The 22,545-nt window shown below is 50.5% G+C and overlaps 2 protein-coding genes across 3 annotated transcripts in view; one reads left to right on the top strand and one right to left on the bottom strand.

Annotated features, from left to right (window-relative positions):
• LOC134352778 (zinc finger protein 239-like) overlaps positions 1-15,030 on the bottom strand; it is a 42,867-nt gene extending 27,837 nt beyond the window's left edge. The window contains exons 1-3 of one of the 2 annotated variants that reach the window (XM_063060222.1): positions 14,037-15,030; positions 8,222-8,418; positions 6,157-6,327 (exon numbers count right to left, since the gene is read on the bottom strand). The gene's annotated coding sequence lies outside the window, so the exon portion shown is untranslated. The remainder of the gene's footprint in view (positions 1-6,156; positions 6,328-8,221; positions 8,419-14,036) is intronic. The other variant, XM_063060221.1, reaches the window with a different exon arrangement.
• LOC134352769 (gastrula zinc finger protein XlCGF8.2DB-like) lies at positions 12,245-17,283 on the top strand. The gene is made up of 2 exons (XM_063060206.1): positions 12,245-12,399; positions 15,315-17,283. Exon 2 carries the CDS (start codon positions 15,764-15,766, stop codon positions 16,823-16,825), a length of 1,062 nt encoding a protein of 353 aa, XP_062916276.1. The 5' UTR covers positions 12,245-12,399; positions 15,315-15,763; the 3' UTR covers positions 16,826-17,283.
• The last annotated feature ends 5,262 nt before the right edge of the window (positions 17,284-22,545 follow it).

Genomic DNA, 22,545 nt, shown 5'->3' with positions numbered 1-22,545 from the left:
ACTGGTGGAGAGTTGTCCATGTGTCCACCCTCGCCTGGGGGATAGCTCCACCACAGAAAACCAGTCCCCTTTGTTAAAGTCACAGTCGGTGACTTTCAAAGGACAACGAGAATATCAACAGCATCAGCTCACCTGAAGACTCAAATCTCTCTCTCTCTCTCTCCATCACTACTCAACTCAATACCATGAACTGAACTGAACTGAACTTTACTCATCATCATAAGACTGTATCTTTTTACCCCTGGACTTAAAGAAGCTTGGTTTTTCATATATATATATTCCACACTTACTATTATATATAATCATTGCTAACCTGTTTGATTTATTTACATTTATATTACTGTATTGCATAGTAACTAATAAATATTATTAGTTAATAACAATACTGGACTCCAAAGTGTTTTCCATCTCTGCTGGTTCTTTATTCTCGTCACGGGATACGTGACAGTATCATCTGCAAACTTAGCCACAAGGCCATCAATTCTGTCATCCAAATCATTGACATATAATATGATAAGAAGCCGTCCCAGCACCAACCCCTGCAGAACACCAATAGTTACCGGCAGCTAACTAGAAAAAGACCCATTTATTCCCACTGTTTGCCTCCTGCCAGACAGCCAGTCTTCTGTCGAGGTCTTTGAAATCCAATGTACAATTTAGTCCCTGTGACAATGGGAGGGCATACCGCTTTCTCTTGTTTGAGGCTGGCATGAGCGCATTCATGTATACTGAGTGGCTACTTTACACCTGTACACCTCATTAATGCAAATATATAATCAGCCAATCATCTGGTAGCAACTCAATGCATACAGACATGGTCAGTTGTTGCTCAGACCAAACATCAGAATTTGGAAGAAATTTGATTTAAGTGACTTTGCCTGTGTAATGATTGTTGGTGCCAGATGGGGTGGTTTGAGTATCTCAGAAACTGCAGATCTCCTGGGATTTTCACGCACAACAGTCTAGAGCAGGGGTTCCCAAACTGGGGTCCGTGACCCCCTTACCGAATAGGGTTGTCCCATGGCTTTAAAAAGGTTCGTAACTCCTGGTCTAGAGTTTACAGAGAATGTTACAAGCAAAAAAAAATCCAGTCAGCAGCAGTTCTGTGGGCAAAAATGAGAGGTCAGAGGAGAATGGCCAGACTGGTTCAATCTGGCAGGAAGGCAACAGAAAGTCAATGGTGGTGTGCAGTGGAATATCTCTGAACCTTGAAGTGGATGGGCTACAGCAACAGAAGCCTACAAACATACACTCAGTGGCCACTTTATTAGGTACAGGAGGTAGTTAATAACCTGGCCACTAAGTGTATAAGGAGAGACTGGGCATACTGCCAGATATTCTTCCCACAGCTACACATAATCTGGTGGGTACAACCAATATGCTATTTCATTGTTATATTATAAACAGAGCAGTTGGTATAATATATAATTAATTATTATAGAATAATATATAAATAATATATAGAATCTCACCACCGTGTGATTACTCAAATCATAGACAATGAGACTATTCAGTCCCTTAAATCTTGTCAGCACAGGGAAAGTATCCGTCTGTTCCTGGTTCCCGTTCCTGAGTTTTATTTTCCTTTCAGAAGTTTTTTTAAAAATTTCTCTTCTTAACACTACTATTATAATTCGTCGCTATTAAAATAAATTCCTTGATTTGGAACATTTACCAGTTTTTATATGAGGGCGATCATTGCAGCACCTAGGAATCACCCGGGCTCTGCCCTCTGTGAGGAGAGAGGGGTTGGGGCGGAGGGAGGAGGAAGGAAATGGATGGAGACTTGAACCAGAGGCAGTGTCTCACGGTAAGGGAGCCGCAGGGACAGCAAGACAGCATCAGACACTCGCCGGGAGGACCTCAGCAGCTCGAACAGCATCGGTGGGAGGAAAGGAATTGTGAACATTTCAGGCAAGCCCCGCAGCGTTACAGAGAGTGCAGAGGGGAGCAGTGCGGAAACGAGAGGAGAAGGGAAGGTGAACGGGAGCCTGTGACTGCTGAAAGTAAAGGGGCCTGTGCATTTTGAGGTGACACTCTGAACTTCAGTACGGTATGAGGCTTTACCAATTCAACGAACCTCAATTCATCCTCTGCTACTCATCTGCTGAATCATACCCATTCGCTATTTCTGCGTTTATTATTTTTTTCCTCAGATACTGCCTGATCTGTTGATTTTTCCAAACATGTCAGTTTTATGCTCTTTTATTTTATTAGCACTGAGGTTAATAATCATATACAATCTGCACAATAAACACAAATAAACAAAAATACACAGTAAACATGACAAGTTTCTTTCGGCATATACACCCGTCTTTAGGCAGTCCCGATAAAGTTCGACGCAAGTTAAGATGGGCGTTAATTATCAATACAATGAAGGCGCTGAAAGTGCTCCCTCCAAAAAGAGATCATTTCAAACACAGGAAGTTTTCGATTGGCCTCTGCTTCAGGGCTATAAAATCAATGTCAATGGCGGATTAAATACCCAGAATACTGGGTGATTCAGAAATCATGGCATGGTTGAAACGCAAACAGGACTGGCACAGGGCAGGGAGCGCTGGGTTTAAGCGGCCCAAGAGGGATTGTTAGCCGAGCCAGAGTGTCCGAATTGTTTGCGGAAGCAGGGAACTCCTCTTGTACCGCGAGTAGCCATTGACTGCCTGGACACAGGGAATTCTGAGCAGTTAGGGGAGTGACAAACCTGAATTTCAGTTTAGATCAGTGTGAGGTGATGTATATTGGAAAGTCAGGTCAGTGTAGGATTTCTACTGTGCATGATAGTGCACATTTCATTGAAAGCGCCCTCACAGGTCGCATGGTGGGAAAAGCATTTAGCACGGATGGTGACGAAGGCATTGAACATGCTGGTCTTCATCTGTCGGGGCACTGAGTGCAGGAATTGGGAGATTACGCTGCAAGCGCTGACAAGATTTCCGAGGGTGATGCCAGGCCAGGTATGTGGGAGAATGAGGGGAGGTGTACAGAGATGTTTTAAAATTGTGAGTGGTATAGATAAGGTGAGATGGTAACAGTCTACACCGGAGTAGGGGAGTTCACGGTGGGGGCTTTGTGTACATCACTGGGAGGGAGACTCGCTTCAGCACTGGGGAGAGCAAATGTTTCCAATCCCATGGATGAAAAATCCAGGAAGTTACTTCATCGCGCAGATCACAGGCCTTTCGGCCCATTGGACCATGCTGACCAGGTGACCACCCAATTTCCTGTATTCAGCCCAGATCCCTCTTTGCCCGGCCCCTCCATGTACCTACCCAGGTGTTCCTACCTGCCTCAACCACTTCCTCTGCGTGAAAAAGCTCCCTTTTAAATATTACTCCTCTCACTTTAGCCTATGCCCCCTTGCTTTGGACTCCCTGGTCTTATCAAACCTCTCATAATTTAAAATATTTTTATAAGGTTGCCCCTCACTCTCCTCATTTCCAAGACCTGGACTAGCCAACTTCACTCTATAACTCAGGCCTTCTACCGATCCAGGCAACATCCTGGTAAAACTTCTCTGCACATCTTCCTGTTTAACTACATCCTTCCTATGACACCCGTGTACAGTTTTGGTGACCGTGTTGTAGGAAGGATGTAGTTAAACTGGTGCATGTCCAGAAAAGTTTTATGACCCTGCCTCTCCTTTCCCCCTCACCTCTTTGTACTGCCTGTCTTCCCTCGAGACACTCAATCCTGAGGCAGGATCTTGACCCAGAAATGGAGACCAGCCCCTTTGCCTGATTCTGTAGAAAGGGTGCAGAGGAGATTTACAAGGCCCCTATCCTCAGTGCCCTGACTAATGAAGGCCAGCATGCTAAAGGCCTTTCTCACCACCCAGTCTATGTGCGGCGGCCACTTTCAACAAACTATGCACTTGTACTCCAATGTTGCTTCATTCCATTACACTCCCTCGTGCCCTACCAGTCATCATGCATCCTGCGCTGGCCCTAGCATTCTACAAAATGCACCAACTCACACTTGTCTGTACTGAAATCCATTTACTACTCCAGGTCCATCTCTCTAACCAATCAACATTCAAAGCTCAAAGTAAATTTATTATCAAATACAACCCTGAGATTCATTTTCAGCATATCTATCAAATAGTAACTATAACAGGATCAGTGAAAGATCACTCAGAGTGCAGAAGACAACAAACTGTGCAATTGCAAATATAAATAAATAGCAATAAATAATGAGAACATGAAATAACAAGGCAAAGAGTCCTTAACGTGAGATCATTGGTTGTGGGAACATCTCAATAGATTGGCAACCAAGTGTCCCCTTTGTTCAAGAGCCTGATGGCTGAGGGGTGTAACTGCTCTTGATGGTGTGGTGATGTGACTCCTGGGGCTCCTGTACCTTCTACCTGATGGCATGAACATTGACTTCTCTAACCTCCGTTAATACCCCACCTCCCCTTCATACCCCATCTGTTATTTATTTATCTTTTATTATTATATATTTTTTTCTCTCTCTCCTTTTTCTCCCTCTGTCCCTCTCACTATACTCCTTGCCCATCCTCTGGGCTTCCCCCCTTTCTTTCCATCCCATGATCCTCTCATATCCCTTTTGCCAATCAACTTTCCAGCTCTTGGCTCCATCCCTCCTCCTCCTGTCTTCTCCTATCATTTCGGATCTCCCCCTACCCCTCCCACTTTCAGATCTCTTACTATCTCTTTCAGTTAGTCCTGACGAAGGGTCTCGGCCCAAAACGTCGACTGTACCTCTTCCTAGAGATGCTGCCTGGCCTGCTGCGTACACCAGCAACTTTGATGTGTGTTGCTTGAAATTCCAGCATCTGCAGATTTCCTCGTGTTTGAGCAAGAAAAGAGCATGGCCTGGGTGGTGAACTTGAAGTGGATAGGCTACAGCAGCAGAAGATCACGAACGTACACACAGAGGGCACTTTATTAGGTACAGGACCAAACACTGAGAGCGAGTGACCATCAAATTTTAACCCTAGTCATCCATCACCCGAAGAACAAGATAAAATTAAAGTTTCCAACAAGCGGGACGATTTCTGGAACTGGGGCTACAAATTCAACCGCCTTGCCTCGTAGTGAGCTATCACGACTGTCACGTCATCACCAGGCAGAGTTGCCAGTCGGAAGAGAAAATTGACCTGACCATGAGACAGTAAGAGTTAGGCTGTTTGTCCTGTTGAATCTGCTCTGCTAACAGATGAGGCAACTGTTATGTTCCACAAGCAAACATCCCAGTGTTCCAACTAGAAACGATCTCTCTGGGCACAGCAAAGACAAGCTATCATGGACAGATTGTTTCCTATATGTATGGTAGGCAGCTTGTATGTAACGTGCCATTGCATTATGTCGTCTCTGCCTGTCAACTAAGAGTACAATATACTGCAAATTACTGAGCATATTGTGGCCAGCAAAAATCATGGTCAAGACAGCCGACTTTAAGGGCTCCACCTGGGAGAGCAAAGTTGGAATGGGCACCATCCACGGACAGAATTCACATTTGCGAAGAGGAGAGAATCCTAGACTCCGAGACTGTTTGGAAGGGGAACATAGAGTTAGAGGCTGTTAAGCATTGTGGTGTGTGTGTGTGTGTGGGGGGCTCTGTGTGTCGTGCATGTGTGTGTGTGTGTGTGTGTGTGTGTGTGTGGCTGTGTTCCGTGTGTGTGTATGTGTGGGGCTCTGTGTGTCGTGCATGTGTGTGTGTGTGTGTGTGTGTGTGTGTGGCTGTGTTCCGTGTGTGTGTATGTGTGGGGCTCTGTGTGTCGTGCATGTGTGTGTGTGTGTGTATGATTAAACTGCCCCTACTCTCAGGAGTTTGCACAGATTTGCATGTCATCTACAACTTGTACAAACTTCTACAAATGCACAGAGGAGAGTATCCAAACCATTTGTATCACAGCCTGGTATGGGAACACCAAGGCCCAGGAACAGAAACATCAGCCCAGTCCAGTTCATCACAGGCAAAGCCTTCCCCACCATTGAGCACATTTACGAGGAGCACTGCCACAAGAGAGCAGCATCCATCATCAAGGACCCCTACCATCCAGGCCATGATCTCCTCTCACTACTACTACCGGGCAGGATGTACAGGAGCCTTAAGTCCAACACCACCAGGTTGAGGAACAGTTATATTCTACAACCATCAGGCTCCTGAACCAGTGTGGATAACTTCACTCACCTCAACTCTGAACTGATTCCACAACCTACAGACCGACCGTCAATGGCTTTACAACTCCTTCTCTCAGTGGTTCTTCGTCAATACAGTTTGTCTTCTTTTGCATATTGCTTGTTTTGTCAGTCTATGTTCACGTACAGTTTTTCATAAATTCTATTGTATGTCTTTATCTTCCTGTAAATGAATCTCAAGTTAGCACATGGTAACAATCGATACTTCATTAATCAATTGACCTTGACTTTGCCACCAGGACTGGACTCGTGTCATTCGCTTTGCCTTAGAACTATGCAGTAAATCACACAGAAAGCATAGGAGCGACAGCTTTTACCTCTCACCCACCTACCTGTCTCTGACCTCCACCTTTCCTCTCCTAGCTCCACCTACCTGTTACCTCCCACCTCCCCGGTTCCAACAAGCACCTCCCAGACCCTGCCTCTCCTTCCCCCCTCACCTCTTTGTACTGCCTGTCTTCCCTCGAGACGCTCAGTCCTGAGGCAGGACCTTGCCCCAGAAATGGAGGCCGACCCCTTTGCCTGCTTCTCCGATCTCCCCCAGCTGACAGTAAGCTGCTAGAGGAACTCAGCAAGACAGCCACCGCTCTTTCACCACCACGCCAACGACTGCGTTGCCGCTGCCTCATTAACTTTATCACTTTCTGCCCCTCCTTAAATAGACGTGGACCATTTCTCACCCCCCCTCTCTCTTTTCTGGATATCTGTCCCCTTCCCAACAGCCAAATAACTGACATTCCTTTCGCTCCATGCCTCCATCTCCACCGCATCTGCTCTCAAGATGGGACTTTCCATCGCAGGGTATTAGAAGTATACTTGTTTTTCAGGAAACAGGGTTTCCACCACACTAGGGGTTCCAAACCATTTTTTATGCCATGGAGCCCTACCATTATCCGAGGACTTCACAAACCCAGTTTGGGGACTCCTATGCTATGCTGTGACTGACAAAAATCTCACTCAGGTTTAGAAACAGAGAAACAGAGAAAACATCCAGCACAATACAGGCCCTTTGGACCAAAAAGCTGTGCCGAAAACATACATACCTTAGAAATTACCTCGGGTTACCCATAGCCCTCTATTTTTCTAAGGTACGTGTACTTATCCAGGAGTCTCTTAAAAGACCCTATTGTATCCACCTCCACCACCGTTGCCGGCAGCCCATTCCACGCACTCATCACTCTCTGAGTAAAAAACTTACCCCTGACATCTCCTCTGTACCTTCTTCCAGGCACCTTCAAACTGTGCCCTCTCGTGCTAGCCATTTCAGTCCTGGGAAAAAACCTCTATCAATGCCTCTCATCATTTTATACACCTCTATCAGATCACCTCTCATCCTCCGCCACTCCAAGGAGAAAAGGCTGAGTTCACTCAACCTATTCTCATAAGGCATACTCCCCAATCCAGGCAACGTCCTTGTAAATCTCCTCTGCACCCTTTCCATAGTTTCCACATCCTTCCTGTAGTGAGGTGACCAGAACTGAGCAGAGTACTCCAAGTGGGGTCTGACCAGGGTCCTATATAGCTGCAACATTACCTCTCGGCTCTTAAACTCAATCCCACGATTGATGAAGGCCAATGTACCGTATGCCTTCTTAACCACAGAGTCAACCTGCCTACTAGCTTTGAGTGTCCTATGGACTCGGATCCCTCTGATCCTCCACACTGCCAAGAGTTTTATCATTAATACTATATTCTGCCATCATATTTGACCTCCCAAAATGAACCACCTCTCACTTATCTGGGTTGAACTCCATCTGCCACTTCTCAGCCCAGTTCTCGAGGTTCTGCCTTTTGTTCCAGTTTCAACTCCCCACCCCCCCCAGCCCGTTTCTCATCCAGTTTCACCCCCCACCCACCACCACTGGTTTCATTTTCCCACCGTGATGATTATCGGACTCCAGCCCTGTATGGCCCAGCACGACATTTATAATTATTTATTATTGAGATACCGAGCAGGAAAGGCCCTTCCTGCCCTTTGAGCCGTGCTGCCCACCAACCCCGCCCCGATTTAACCCTAGCCTAATCACGGGACAATTTACAATGACAAATTAGCCTACCAAGCGGTACCTCTTTGCACTGGTGGGACGAAACCGGCCACCCGGAGGGATTCCACACCATCACAGGGAGAAGGAGCAGAACTCTGTATCTGTACTACTCCACTCTGTGCTCTGTTCCTGTCCACCCGTACGGTACCTTGCTCCTGACGCGGCGAAACGGTCTGTATGGATGGCATGCACGGCGTTCCACCGTACCTCTGTGCATGAGGCAAAGATAAGACAAAGGAGCAGAATTCAGCCATTCGGTCCATCAAGTGTGTTCTGTCATTCCATCATGGCTGATTTATTATCCCTCTCAACCCCATTCTCCTGCCTTCTCCCCGTAGCCTTTAACACCCTTACTAATCAAGAACCTATCAATCTCTGCTTCAAATGGCTTGCCGTCCACAGCCATCTGTGGCAATCAGTTCCACAGATTCACCATGTTCTGGCTGAAGAAATTCCTCCTTGTCTCTGCACTAAAGGGATGTCCCTCTATTCTGAGGGACTGCCCCACTACTGGAAACATCCTCTCCACATCCACACTATCTGCAACTTTCAATATTCAATAATAAAACAATTTTCTAAATTTACCTTTTGTGTCTTGAATTATGACCTTCCAGCCTCTGTCTCCCTTTCCACCCTCCAGCTGGCTCCATCCTCTCTTCTTATTTTCTTTTTCTCTCCCCTTACCTGTTCCTATCTATAGCACCCACTGGCCACTTCAACACCATTCCATATTCCCCACACTGCCCTCCTCAACCTCGTTCCACCGATCACCTGCTGGTTCATTGCATCAACCCTCCCTCTCTACTAGTTCTATGATGAAGTTGTATAAGACATTGGCGAGCCCTAATTTGGAGTATTGTTTGCAGTTTTGGTCACCTGCCTACAGGAAAGATGTAAACAAGGTTGAAAGAACACAGAGAAAATTTACAAGGATGTTGCCGGGTCTGAGTTATAAGGAAAGATTGAATAAATTGGGACTGTATTCTTCAGAATGCAGAAGCTTGAGAGGAGATTAGACAGAGGTATACAAAATTATGAGGGGGTATAGATAGGATAAATGCAAGCAGGTTCTTTTCCCACTGGGGTTGGGTGGGACTACAGCCAGAGGTCATGGGTTAAGGGTGGAAGGTGAGAAGTTTAAGGGGAACATGAGGGGGAACTTCTTCACTCAGAGGGTCCTCAGAGGGTAGAGTGAGTTGCCAGCTTGATTTCAACATTTAAGAGAAGTTTGGATAGGTACATGGATGGTAGGGGTCCCGGTGCAGGTGAATGGGAGTAGGCAGTTTAAATGGTTTCAGCACGGACTAGATGGGCCAAAGGGCCTGTTTCTCTGTTGTACTTCCCTATGGCAATCCTTCCTCTATGCCTCAGTCCTGAGCGATACACACAAAATGCTGGTGGAACACAGCGCAGTGCCACTAACCCTAGTTTGGGACTGCCAGTGTCCGTAAGGAGTTAGGAGGTTCTGTCCCAACTGCTTGGGTTTTCTCCTGGTGCTCCAGTTTCCTCCCACATTCCAAAGGCATATGGGTTCGTGAGCTAATTGGTTACATGGGTGCAATTGGGCGGCGCGGGCTCTAATTAAGAATGAGAAGATAGTGGGGGGAAGGAGCACATGTTGACAGGTGATAGGTGAAGCCAGGTGAGGGGATAGGTTTTGACCCAGCATCAGGAGCTCTCAGTCCTAACACCGAGTCTCGATCGTTAGTATTGACCATCCCTCACTCCTGACTCCATGGATGCTGAGTTTTTTCCAGGAATTCTTTTACTCCAGGTTCCAGCACCTGTCACCTCTAGTGTCTCCAAGTGCCTTCCGTGGTGTGAAACTGTCCACAGGATTCCAGTTTGAAGTAACCCCCTGCCCATGATGTTTTCTGTGCCTTGTTGTGCCGCAGTACCTCTTCCTAGCCATCGGATTTCTTGCACCCAGTCCGCCGGAGCAGGCTTCGCATGCCAGGACAGGCACGTCCCTATCTCACCGGAGTAAGTGGCCCTGCCGGCTGCCCTCTCCCGGTGTAGCCTGCATGTCGGAGCGGTGTACGGGGGTGTGGCCACTGTCACAAGCAAACAGCTACTTGGAGCCACAGGTGAGAGCTGAGTGTCCAGTGGGGACCAGAGGTGAGTGAGCTGCCCCAGGATGGACACGACAAGCCCCTTCACCAGAGGTGCTGCCCCTCCCGGGGGCCGGGGGTGTTACATAACATAATCAAAATAAACAACAAAGTCAACATAATGACAGGAATGCAAGATTAGGAGAGAAAATAGAAATATAGTCTGACGTACTGTTCAGGTTTTCTCCCCCCCGCTTCTCCATCTCTCCTGATCATTATTCAATCTTTCTCTTTTTTTCCATCCCCCAACTCTCCTTTCTCCCACCCCCATGCCTCCTGGTTCCATTTGCCCACTGCGCACACACACGGTTCACCCACAGGCTCCCTCCCTCTCCTGTAGGGTTCTGGTTACATCAGGATGCTCTTGCAGTCGTCCCCTCAATGCTAATCGAAAAGCTTCAAGATCCTGATCTTGTGCAGATGGATCCCGGATTTCCTCACTCGCAGACCGCAGTCAGTTTGGATTAGTACAACATCACCACCACAGTCTCCATCAGCACAGGTGCACCACAGGGCTGTGTGCTTATCCCCTGCTCTACTCACTTTACGCTCATGACTGTGTGGCCAAGCACAGCTCCAATGCCATATTCATGGTTGCCGACGACACCACTGTCAACGGTCAAATCAAAGGAGAGAGATTGAAAATCTGGCTGGCTGGTGCCAGAACACAACCTCTCACTCAATGTCAGCAAGACCAAGGAGCTGATTAGAGACTTCAGGAGAGATCTGAAGCCCCTGAGCCAGTTGTCATCGGACGATCAGAGGCCGAGAGGGTTAGCAACTTCACATTCCAGCACACAAGTGCCATTATGAAGAGAGCACGACAGCGCCTCCACTTCCTCAGAAGATTGCAAAAATTTGGCATGGCATCTAAAACTTTGACAAACTTCTATACATGTGCAGTGAAGAGTATATTGACTGGCTACATCAAAGCCTGGTATCCTACAAAAAGTAGTGAATATGGCCCAGTCCATCATGGGTAAACCCCTCTCCACCTTTGAGCACATCTACATGGAGTGCTGTCACTTGAAAGCAGCTTCCCTCATCGTGGACCCCCCCCCCACCCCACCCCATCCAGGTCATGCTCTCGTCTCGCTGCTGCCATCAGGAAAAAGGTACAGGAGCCTCAGGACTCACACCGCCAGATTCAGGAACAGCTATTTCCCCTCAACCATTATGCTCCTGCACCACTTCACTCACCCCATCACTGAACTGTTCCCACAACCTACAGACTCACCTACAGCTCATATTCTCACTGTATATTGTTTATTTACTATTATTTCTTTCTTCTCTTTCTATTTGCAATTTGTTGTCTTTTGCACATTGACTGTCTTTTTTGGTGATTGGATTACGGGTTTTGGGTTTACTGAGAATGCCCGCAAGAAAACAAATCTCAGGGTTGTATATGGTGATCTATATGTACTTCGAAAATAAATTTACTTTGAATTTTTCCACCTGCCTTTCACCCCTTCCCTAACCACAAACAAGAGAAAATCTGCAGATGTTGGAAATCCGAGTAACACACACACACACACAAAATACTGGGGGAACTCAACAGGGCAGACAACATTTAGGACAAGAGTTCCTCCAGCAATTTTGTGTGTGTTACCCCTTCACTAATGTTCCCTTTGTCATTTCCTTATCAGAGTCCAGCCCTTTGGGTCCCTGCTCATCTCCCTCCAGCAGCTGTATCCGCCCTTCACAGTCCTCTCCGCCCTCCCTCCCCTCTCATTCTCGCTCTCTCTCTCTCTGTTTGTCATCAATTTGCACGATTCAGACTGCCAACCGCACCTCCCCAGCCTAGCTCGATCGGCGCATCACCCCTCCTCAGTCCGCCAATCACCTCGGGCTCCAGCATCGCCACCCTCCTCTCTACACAGGCCGGCTGCCCGCTCCACCCCCCAGTCCTGACGTAGTTTCGACCCGAACTGTCAACAGTTCCGTCGGTCCCAGAGGCGCCGTTCATCCCGGCGTTGCTTTAGACTCCAGCATCTGCCGTCTCCAGTCTTTTCCTCCGGCGGCCCGCTTTTTGCCCCCAGTTTTCTCGTCCCAAGGACGCGACCCTCCGCATGCAGTCGGGTAAGAGCGGGTGTGTGGATGCTCTGCCTTTGGCCCCGAGGTGTTGCGAGGAGAGTTGGTACGGGTTGCAAAAACATGTCATGCCATACTGGGGAAGTACAGTACCTGCTCTCGCTCCCCTCCCCCGCTTCTCCCTACACCTCCTCCCTTTATCCACCTCCAACCCCCTGTCCCAGGGATTGAGCACGAAACATCGATTGTCCCTCAGCTGTCTGACCCCCTGCCCTCTTTTCCAACTCGCACAAGTCTCCCGGGTTGCGTGTCAGTGGAAGCAGTGGGGCGCGTTACGGAGGGCGGAGTCGGTAATAGGTCGCAAACCAGGGCACCTTATTGAGAGGTGGGTGAATGAAAGTTTCAGTTGCTGCAAGGGTACAAAGAGCGGATCCCTAACGGGGGGAGGTCAGCTTGGCTGGCTGCTGAGGAGGTTAATCTGCCTGCCGGAAGGTTTCAGAGTGGCGAGACAGGAAGCGAAAAAAAGAGAGCGGTCGGAGCTGTGGCTGAAAGCCGAAACCCTGGCGTCGCCTTTGATTGTTTTCTAAAATACCCTGGCCTCATCCCCACTGGTTCCCGGGGCTTTTCTTCCAGCATTTCCCCTCATCATTCTGGACACAAATGGCATTTTAACACCAGCAGACGCACTTCTCCCGTTAACCCGTGAAAATAAAGCCCGCCCCCATTGCCGGAAACTCTCTCCCTGCGAATAAATTCGCAACTCAGCTAAACTCATGTTTAATGTCATCTGGCACACACACAGACACACAGACACACACACACACACAGACACACACACACACACACACACACACACACACACACACACACACACACACACACACACACACACACAGACACACACACACACACACACACACACACACACAGACACACACACAGACACACAGACACACACACACACACACACACACAAAGACACACACACACACAGACACACACACACACACAGACACACACACACACACAAACACACACACACACACACACACAAAGACACACACACACACAGACACACACACACACACAGACACACACACACACACACACACACACACACACACACACACACACACACACACACACACACACACACACACAGACACACACACAGACACAGACACACACACACACACAAAGACACACACACACACACACAAACACACACAAACACACACACACACACACACACACACACACACACACACACACACACACACACACACACACACACACACACACACACACACACACACACACACACACACACACAGACACACACACACACACACACACACACACACACACACACACACACACACACACACACAAAGACACACACACACACACAGACACACACACACACAGACACACACACACACACACACACACACACACACACACACACACACACACACACACACACACACACACACACACACACACGTTCCTCTAGACCACGGTGCACGCACAGCACAGAAAACAATATATTGTTACAAATATGCCAATAAAATATTATTCAAATGCATATGAAGAGCACAGCACAGATAAACAGTAAACAGCTCGCTCTCCTAGTGAGGAGAGCTCGGTGGTATTAGGCTCACAGTCAGGGAAGAAACTGTTACCCAGTCCGGTAGGCCTTGTCCTGGTACACCTGTTCCTCCTTCCGGGCGCTAGTGGCTCCAAGAGATTGTGGGATGGGTGGCGGGGATCCTCGACAATGCTTTGGGACCCTTGTCTGCAACGTCACAAATGGGGGTGTGGGTGGGGGCCGGACACCCCCGATGATCCTCTCGGCGAGTTTGACCATCCCCAGAAGGGCCTTGCATTTTCTGTACAATGTACAGAACCAGGACGCCTCGATGGTGCTCCTGTAGACAGTGGTTAGAATGGGGGTGGGTTTCCTTGCCCACCTCACTCCCAGGAAGCGTAGACGCTGCTGTGCCTTCTTGATTAACGAGGAGATGTAATAAGACCATAAGACACAGGAGCAGAATTAGGACATTCAGCCCATCGAATCTGCTCCACCATTCCATCATGGCTAATTCCGGATCCCACTCAACTTCATACACCTGCCTTCTCGCCATATCCTTTGATGCCCTGACCACTCAACTTCTGCTTTAAATATACCCACGGACTTGGCCTCCACCGCAGTCTGTGGTAGAGCATTCCACAGATTCACTCCTCTCAGGCTAAAATAATTCCTCCCTACCTCTGTTCTAAACGGTCGCCCCTCAACTCTGAGGCTGTGCCTTTTAGTTCGGGACACCCCCACCACAGGAGACATTCTCTCCATATCCAACGTATCTAGTCCTTTCAATACTCAGTAGGTTTCAATGAAATACCCCCGCATTCTACTAAATTCCAGTGAGTACAGGCCCAAAGCTGCCAAACACTCCTCATATGTTAACCTCTTCATTCCCAGAATCATCCTCATGAACCTCCTCTGGACTCTCTCCAATAACATCTTCCTGAGATACGGGGCACAAAACTGTTGACAATACTCCAAGAGCAGCTTAATTAGTGTCTAATAAGGCCTCAGCATTATCACCTCGCTTTTATTCCCCTTGAAATAAATGCCAACATTGCATTTGCCTTCTTTACCCCAGACTGAACCTGTAAATTAACAGGTTGTGGGTCCAGGTTGCATTGTCCAGTATGTGTGCACGAAGGAATGTTTGTGAGATCCGAGTCTGGCGTGCTCCTGTGAAAGGAGCCAGAGTGAGATCTCTCACTCCTCACTGGGGCTTCCGCTCGGCGTTCGGACTCAGGGCTCCAGAGTTCAATACTCAGATCGGAGTAACAATGGTGTCTGGCTCGGCTCACTGAAGGAACTGGAATTCTCTCTTATTGTGGTTCTGTCCCCAGTGATGCTGTTTCTAAATTCATTTTTCTTCTTATAGGGATCAACAAGCGGAGGATTTGTGCGTGTGTGGGAATGTCACATCGGAATTTCAGCGTGGGTTGGTTGATCGGAGCCTGATTGTCTTCGATGACTGAATGGAAGACGAGGTGCCCGTTTTATTTCTGACGGGACATTAGAGGCGCACGGTGACCAGAAGGAAAATGAGACTCACACCCCTGAGTGAGAGCGTTTAAGAGCCCAGCGCGTGTAGGGAGCCTCGGCGCGTTACGCAGACAGAGAGGGGAGCAATACTGGCCGCGGTAGGGAGCAACCAAATGTGTTGGTTGAATATTTTACCAATATTAGCAACATTGAAAAATAAAGAATTCTCCATCCCAGCCGGAAACAGCTTTGTATCTGAATTGGAGCTCCCGCTTTTCTGATCGTTTTCGAGCACCGTTGATCCGCACAGGGTGTTCGATACTTCGAGTGTGAGAAGCATTCGAGATGTCACTCGACCCGGTAACAGAGGCGCAAGCTTACGTCGGACAGGGGCTCACTGCCCGCTCTGAGCGTGGGGAGGGAATCGAGGATTCAACCCCGCTGCTGATGCACCAGGTATCTCAGACCGGGGAGGGGACTCTCAGCGGCCTGGTAGGCGGGAAACTGCTCAGCCACTCATCGGAGCTGCTGGAACAGCAGCAGGGTCCCGCCGGGGAGAAGCCGTTCGCCTGCCCCGTGTGCGGGAAGGGATTCGCTCAGTCATCGCAGCTGCTCAGGCACCAGCAGGTTCACAGTGGGGAGAGGCCGTTCACCTGCTCTGCGTGTGGGAAGGAATTCACCTCCTCGTCCCACCTGCTGCGGCACCAGCAGGTCCACACCAGGGAGCGCTCCTTCACCTGCCCCAGGTGCGGGAAGGGGTTGACCAGCTCCTCTCACCTGCTGAGACACGAGCAGGTTCACAGTGGGGAGAGGCCGTTCACCTGCTGCGTGTGCGGGAAGGGCTTCACGTGCTCCTGGCACTTGGTGAGGCACCAGGAAGTCCACAGCGGCGAGAGTTCCTACACGTGTTCCAAGTGCGGGAAGGGGTTCACTCGCTCGTCGCACCTCCTGAGACACCAGCGAGTTCACTCGAGCGAGACGCCGTTTGCGTGCTCGCGGTGTGGCAAGGCGTTCCCGGACCCATCCCAGCTGCTGGTGCACCAGGCATCGCACGCCAGAGGGAGGGCCTTCATCTGCTCCGTGTGCAAAAAGACGTTTATTTCCCCGTCCCAGCTGCAGAACCACCAGCGGGTCCACACCGGGGAGAGGCCGTTCACCTGCTCCGAGTGCGGGAAGGGCTTCACGCAGTCGTCCTACCTGGTCAACCACCAGCGAATTCACACCGGCGAGAAGCCGTTCACCTGCTCCGAGTGCGGGAAGGGCTTCACGCGTTCGTTCAACCTGGTGACCCACCGGCGGGTTCACACCGGGGAGAGGCCGTTCACCTGCTCCGAGTGCGGCAAGGGGTACGTTCAGTCATCCCAGCTGTTGAAGCACCAACAAATTCACAATGCAAGCTTCCAGTGAGTTCCACGTTGGGTGTCTGGACGCAAGTGGCTGCCTCTGTTGGATTCTGCCGTTCCTCAGCCTCAGGACTTGCACCTTGTCGTTTGACATGGTCGGTAGCTGGTTCTACCCTGAGATCCTCTCCATGCCTTGTGGCGCCGTTTCTTTAGCATTTGTCCGTTTTGTACGAGGCCGAATATTCAGCTCGACGCTCGACCCAGCACAGATGGAAAGCGTGGATGGGGCCGGCCGGATTTTGAACTCGGGACCACTCCCCTCGAAGTGGCCAGCATACTACTGATGTTAGGAAACTCTTATAACTAATTCTCGATCTGTGGACAAATAAATGAGTTTTGTTTTAAACCTTGCACCCCATGCCCTTATTGCGTCCAGTTGTCAGCCCCCAGCACCCCTCCCCCCACCGGTCTCTGCTAGGTTATCTGTTTATTGAGTTACAGTGTGGAGTTGTCCATACCGGCCCCTCGAAACACACCCCCCAGCAACCCCAACCGAACCGAGTCCCGTGACAATTCACAACGACCAGCCGGTACATCTTTGGCCTGTGGGAGCAAACCCACGCGGTCACGGGGAGAACGTACAAACTCCTTACAGGCAGCGCAGGAATTGAACCCAGGTCGCTGGTACTGTGGAGCGTGTGCTGACCGCTTCGCGACCGTGCCTCTGATACTGCTTCTTCTTCTTCTTGTTTTACGGCGGTTGGCACCCAGCTTAATGGTGCAGTACTGCCACCTTCTGTCCGGAGTGTGCAATAGACTTACATTCTAAATCCCTTCACCCAATCACACACACACACTTTATCCTCCCATCTTTGGCCATCCTAGTACCCTATTCCTGCTTATCCATCATATCCTACATAAAAAAAAACCCCTGTAGCCCGTGCCTCTGATACATATTCAATTTTATTGGCTCAGATACCCCGGTCCTCCGAAACATCTTGGCCAGAGCCACTTCCTGTGATTGAGCATAAAACAAGTACATAGTGTATAGTTTATTCCATCCGTTCTTGGGGTTGGTCCTGTGATGTTTCCCTAGTTTGACGTCTGGGATAAGGGCAGTTGACTATAGGGGGAGACCAGCAATGTTCTCCCAACAGACGATATGACCCGCTGTCTTTTTACAATACTTTCTTTGATTACTACAAGCAGGCCAGTCAATGATGATATATTTAATTGCGCCATCTGACGGTTGAATCACATTGTAGACAGGAGATAGCACAGGAAGAGGCTATTCAGAACAAAGAATTTTTTTACTTGTACCACACAGTCATAGGAGTCACTGTAAGGACAACCCAGCCAATTCCGTTTTAAAACAATCTGCTGGAGGTACTCAGCAGGTCACAGTCATGGAGCACCACTGCGCAGAAGCAAGCCCTTCGGCCCATCTAGTCCATGCTGATCTATTAATCTATCTGGTTCCCATCAACCATAGCCCTCCCATCCCTGTACCTACCCAACTGCTCTTCAAGTTGAAATTGTACCCACATCCACCACATCCGCTGGCAGCTCATTCCACACTCCAGCCTTCCTGCGAGTAAAGAGGTTTCCCCTCGTGTTCCTCTAACATACTCCTCCATTTCCACTGGTCAAGCAGTGTCTGTGGAAAGAAAGGGGTTGCAGACACTTTCCTAAACCCTTCGTTGATACGAAGAGCGGAGAGGTGAGAGGAGGGGTTGGTGACACAGGAGCACGAGGGCATCAGTGGGCTGAGTAGAGGAATACGATCACAGGCAGGTTGTGCCCGGTATGGGAGGGGAGGGTGGAGATGGGAGAGACTGGTAGTTACATGAGCAGTGGACCAACACACAAAATACTCGAGGAAGCGTTTGTTGTTGCTCCAGATTACAGCAACTGCAGACTATGGGTCTCTAGTCTGATTAATGGGGGGGGGGGTCTCCAGTCTGATAGATGGAAGGGGGAGGGTCTCCAGTCTGATTGATGGAAGGGGGGGGGTCTCCAGTCTGACAGATGGAAGGGGGAGGGTCTCCAGTCTGATTGATGGAAGCGGGGTCTCCAGTCTGATAGATGGAATGGGGAGGGTCTCCAGTCTGATTGACGGAAGGGGGGGGTCTCCAGTCTGATAGATGGAAGGGGGAAGGTCTCCAGTCTGATAGATGGAATGGGGAGGGTCTCCAGTCTGATAGATGAAAGGAGGGTCTCCAGTCAGATAGACGGAAGGGGGAGGGTCTACAGTCTGATGTGGAAGGGGTGGGGTCTACAGTCTGATAGAAGGGGGGGTCTCCAGTCTGAAAGATGGAAGGGGGGGGGGTCTCCAGTCTGATAGATGGAATGGGGAGGGTCTCCAGTCTGAAAGATGGAAGGGGGGGGGTCTCCAGTCTGATTGATGGAGGGGAGGGTGTCTCCTGTCTGATCGATGGAAGGGGGAGGGTCTCCAGTCTGACAGATGGAAGGGGGAGGGTCTCCTGTCTGACAGATGGAAGGCGGGGTCTCCAGGCTGATTGATAGGGGGGGCGGTTCCAGTCTGATTGATGGAAGGGGGGGTCTCCAGTCTGATTGTTGGAAGTGGGGGGGTCTCCAGTCTGATAGATGGAATGGGGAGGGTCTCCAGTCTGACAGATGGAAGGGGGGGTCTCCAGTCTGATGGAGGGGGGGGGTCACCAGTCTGATAGATGGAATGGGGGGTTCTCCAGTCTGATAGATGGAAGGGGGAGGGTCTCCAGTCTGATTGATGGAAGGGGGGGTCTCCAGTCTGAAAGATGGAAGAGTGGGGGGGTCACAAGTCTGAAAGATGGAAGGGGGGGGTCTCCAGTCTGATTGTTGGAAGGGGGGTCTCCAGTCTGATAGATGGAAGGGGGAGGGTCTCCAGTCTGATAGATGGAAGGGGGGTTCTCCAGTCTGATAGATGGAAGGGGGGGGGTCTCCTGTCTGACAGATGGAAGGGGAGGGGGTCTCCTGTCTGATCGATTGAAGGGGGGGGTCTCCAATCTGAAAGATGGAATGGGGAGGGTCTCCAGTCTGATTGATGGAAGGAGGCGGGGTCTCCAGTCTGATTGATGGAAGGTGGGGGGGGGTTTCCAGTCTGATTGATGGAAGGAGGGGGGTCTCCAGTCTGATTGATGGAAGGGGGGGGGGTTTCCAGTCTGATTGATGGAAGGGGGGGTCTCCAGTCTGATTGTTGGAAGGGGGGATGTCTCCAGTCTGATAGATGAAATGGGGAGGGTTTCCAGTCTGATGGAGCGGGGGGATCACCAGTCTGATAGATGGAATGGGGGGTTCTCCAGTCTGATAGATGGAAGGGGAAGGGTCTCCAGTCTGACTGATGGAAGGGGGGGGGTCTCCAGTCTGATTGATGGAATGGGGGGGGCTCTCCAGTCTGATCGATGGAAGGGGGGTTCTCCAGTCTGATTGATGGAATGGGGGGGGGGCTCTCCAGTCTGATCGATGGAAGGGGGGTTCTCCAGTCTGATAGATGGAAGGGGGGGGTCTCCTGTCTGATAGATGGAAGGGGGAGGGTCTCCAGTCTGACAGATGGAAGGGGGGGTCTCCAGTCTGACAGATGGAAGGGGGGGGCCTCCTCTCTGACAGATGGAAGTGGGGGGTCTCCTGTCTGACAGATGGAAGGGGAGGGGATCTCCAGTCTGATAAATGGAAGAGGGGGGGTCTCCTGTCTGACAGATCTAAGGGGGGGGGGTCTCCAGTCTGATAGATGGAAGAGGGGGGGTCTCCTTTCTGATCGACGGAAGAGGGGAGTCTCCTGTTTGACAGATGGAAGTAGGGGTCTCCAGTCTGACAGATGGAAGTGCGGGGGTCTGCAGTCTGATGGTGGGGGGGGGGGGTGTCTCCAGTCTGATTGATGGAAGGGGGGTCTCCAGTCTGATAGATGGAAGGGGGGGGTCTCCTGTCTGATCAATGGAAGGGGGTGGTCTCCTGTTTGACAGATGGAAGGGGGGGGTCTCCAGTCTGATTGTTGGAAGTGGGGGGGTCTCCAGTCTGATAGATGAAATGGGGAGGGTTTCCAGTCTGATGGAGCGGGGGGGTCACCAGTCTGATAGATGGAATGGGGGTTTCTCCAGTCTGATGGATGGAAGGGGAAGGGTCTCCTGTCTGACTGATGGAAGGGGGGGGGTCTCCAGTCTGAAACATGGAAGGGGGGGGGTCTCCAGTCTGATTGATGGAATGGGGGGGCTCTCCAGTCTGATCGATGGAAGGGGGAGGGTCTCCAGTCTGACAGATGGAAGGGGGGGGGTCTCCAGTCTGACAGATGGAAAGGGGGGCGCTCTCCTCTCTGACAGATGGAAGTGGGGGGGGTCTCCTGTCTGACAGATGGAAGGGGAGGGGATCTCCAGTCTGATAAATGGAAGAGGGGGGGTCTCCTGTCTGACAGATCTAAGGGGGGGTCTCCAGTCTGATAGATGGAAGAGGGGGGGGTCTCCTGTCTGATCGACGGAAGAGGGGAGTCTCCTGTTTGACAGATGGAAGGGGGGGATTCCAGTCTGACAGATGGAAGTGCGGGGGTCTGCAGTCTGATGGTGGGGGGGGTCTCCAGTCTGATTGATGGAAGGGGGGGTCTCCAGTCTGATAGATGGAGGGGGGGGGTCTCCTGTCTGATCAATGGAAGGGCGTGGTCTCCTGTTTGACAGATGGAAGGGGGGGGTCTCCAGTCTGATTGTTGGAAGTGGGGGGGTCTCCAGTCTGATAGATGAAATGGGGAGGGTTTCCAGTCTAATGGAGCGGGGGGGGGGGTCACCAGTCTGATAGATGGAATGGGAGGTTCTCCAGTCTGATAGATGGAAGGGGAAGGGTCTCCAGTCTGAAAAATGGAATGGGGAGGGTCTCCAGTCTGACAGATGGAAGGCGGGGTCTCCAGTCTGATTGATGGGGGGGGGTTCCAGTCTGATTGATGGAAGGGGGGGTCTCCAGACTGATTGTTGCAAGTGGGGGGGGGTCTCCAGTCTGAAAGATGGAAGGGGGGGGGGGTCTCCAGTCTGATTGTTGGAAGGGTGGTCTCCAGTCTGATTCATGGAATGGGGAGGGTCTCCAGTCAGATTGACGGAAGGGGGGGGGTCTCCAGTCTGATAGATGGAAGGGGGAGGGTCTCCAGTCTGATTGATGGAAGGGGGGGGGTCTCCAGTCTGATAGATGAAAGGGGGGGGGGTCTCCAGTCTCATTGATGGAAGGGGGGTGTTCCAGTCTGATTGATGGAAGGGGGGGGGTTCTCCAGTCTGATAGATGGAAGGGCGGGGGTCTCCAGTCTCATTGATGGAAGGGGGGGGTTCCAGTCTGATTGATGGAAGGGGGGGGTTCTCCAGTCTGATAGATGGAAGGGGGGGGGGGTCTCCAGACTGATTGATGGAAGTGCGAGGGTCTCCAGTCTGATAGATGGAAGGGGGGGGGTCTCCAGTCTGATCGATGAAAGAGGGGGGGGCTCTCCAGTCTGATAGATGGAAGGGGGGGGGTCTCCAGTCTGATTGATGGAAGGCGGGGTCTCCAGTCTGACTGATGGAAGGAGGCGGGGTCTCCAGTCTGATAGATGGAAGGGGGAGGGTCTCCAGTCTGACAGATGGAAGGTGGTGGGGGGTCTTCTGTCTGACAGATGGAAGGGGAGGGGGTCTCCTGTCTGATCGATTGAAGGGGGGGGTCTCCAATCTGAAAGATGGAATGGGGAGGGTCTCCAGTCTGACAGATGGAAGGGGGGGGTCTCCAGTCTGATTGATGGAAGGGGGGGGGTTTCCAGTCTGATTGATGGAAGGGGGGGGTCTCCAG

This window comes from Mobula hypostoma, chromosome 10, assembly GCF_963921235.1.
Source record: "Mobula hypostoma chromosome 10, sMobHyp1.1, whole genome shotgun sequence".
In the NCBI taxonomy this organism is placed as follows: domain Eukaryota; kingdom Metazoa; phylum Chordata; class Chondrichthyes; order Myliobatiformes; family Myliobatidae; genus Mobula; species Mobula hypostoma.
Note: the sequence above shows the minus strand (reverse complement) of the source record. Positions and strands in the feature narration are given on the sequence as shown.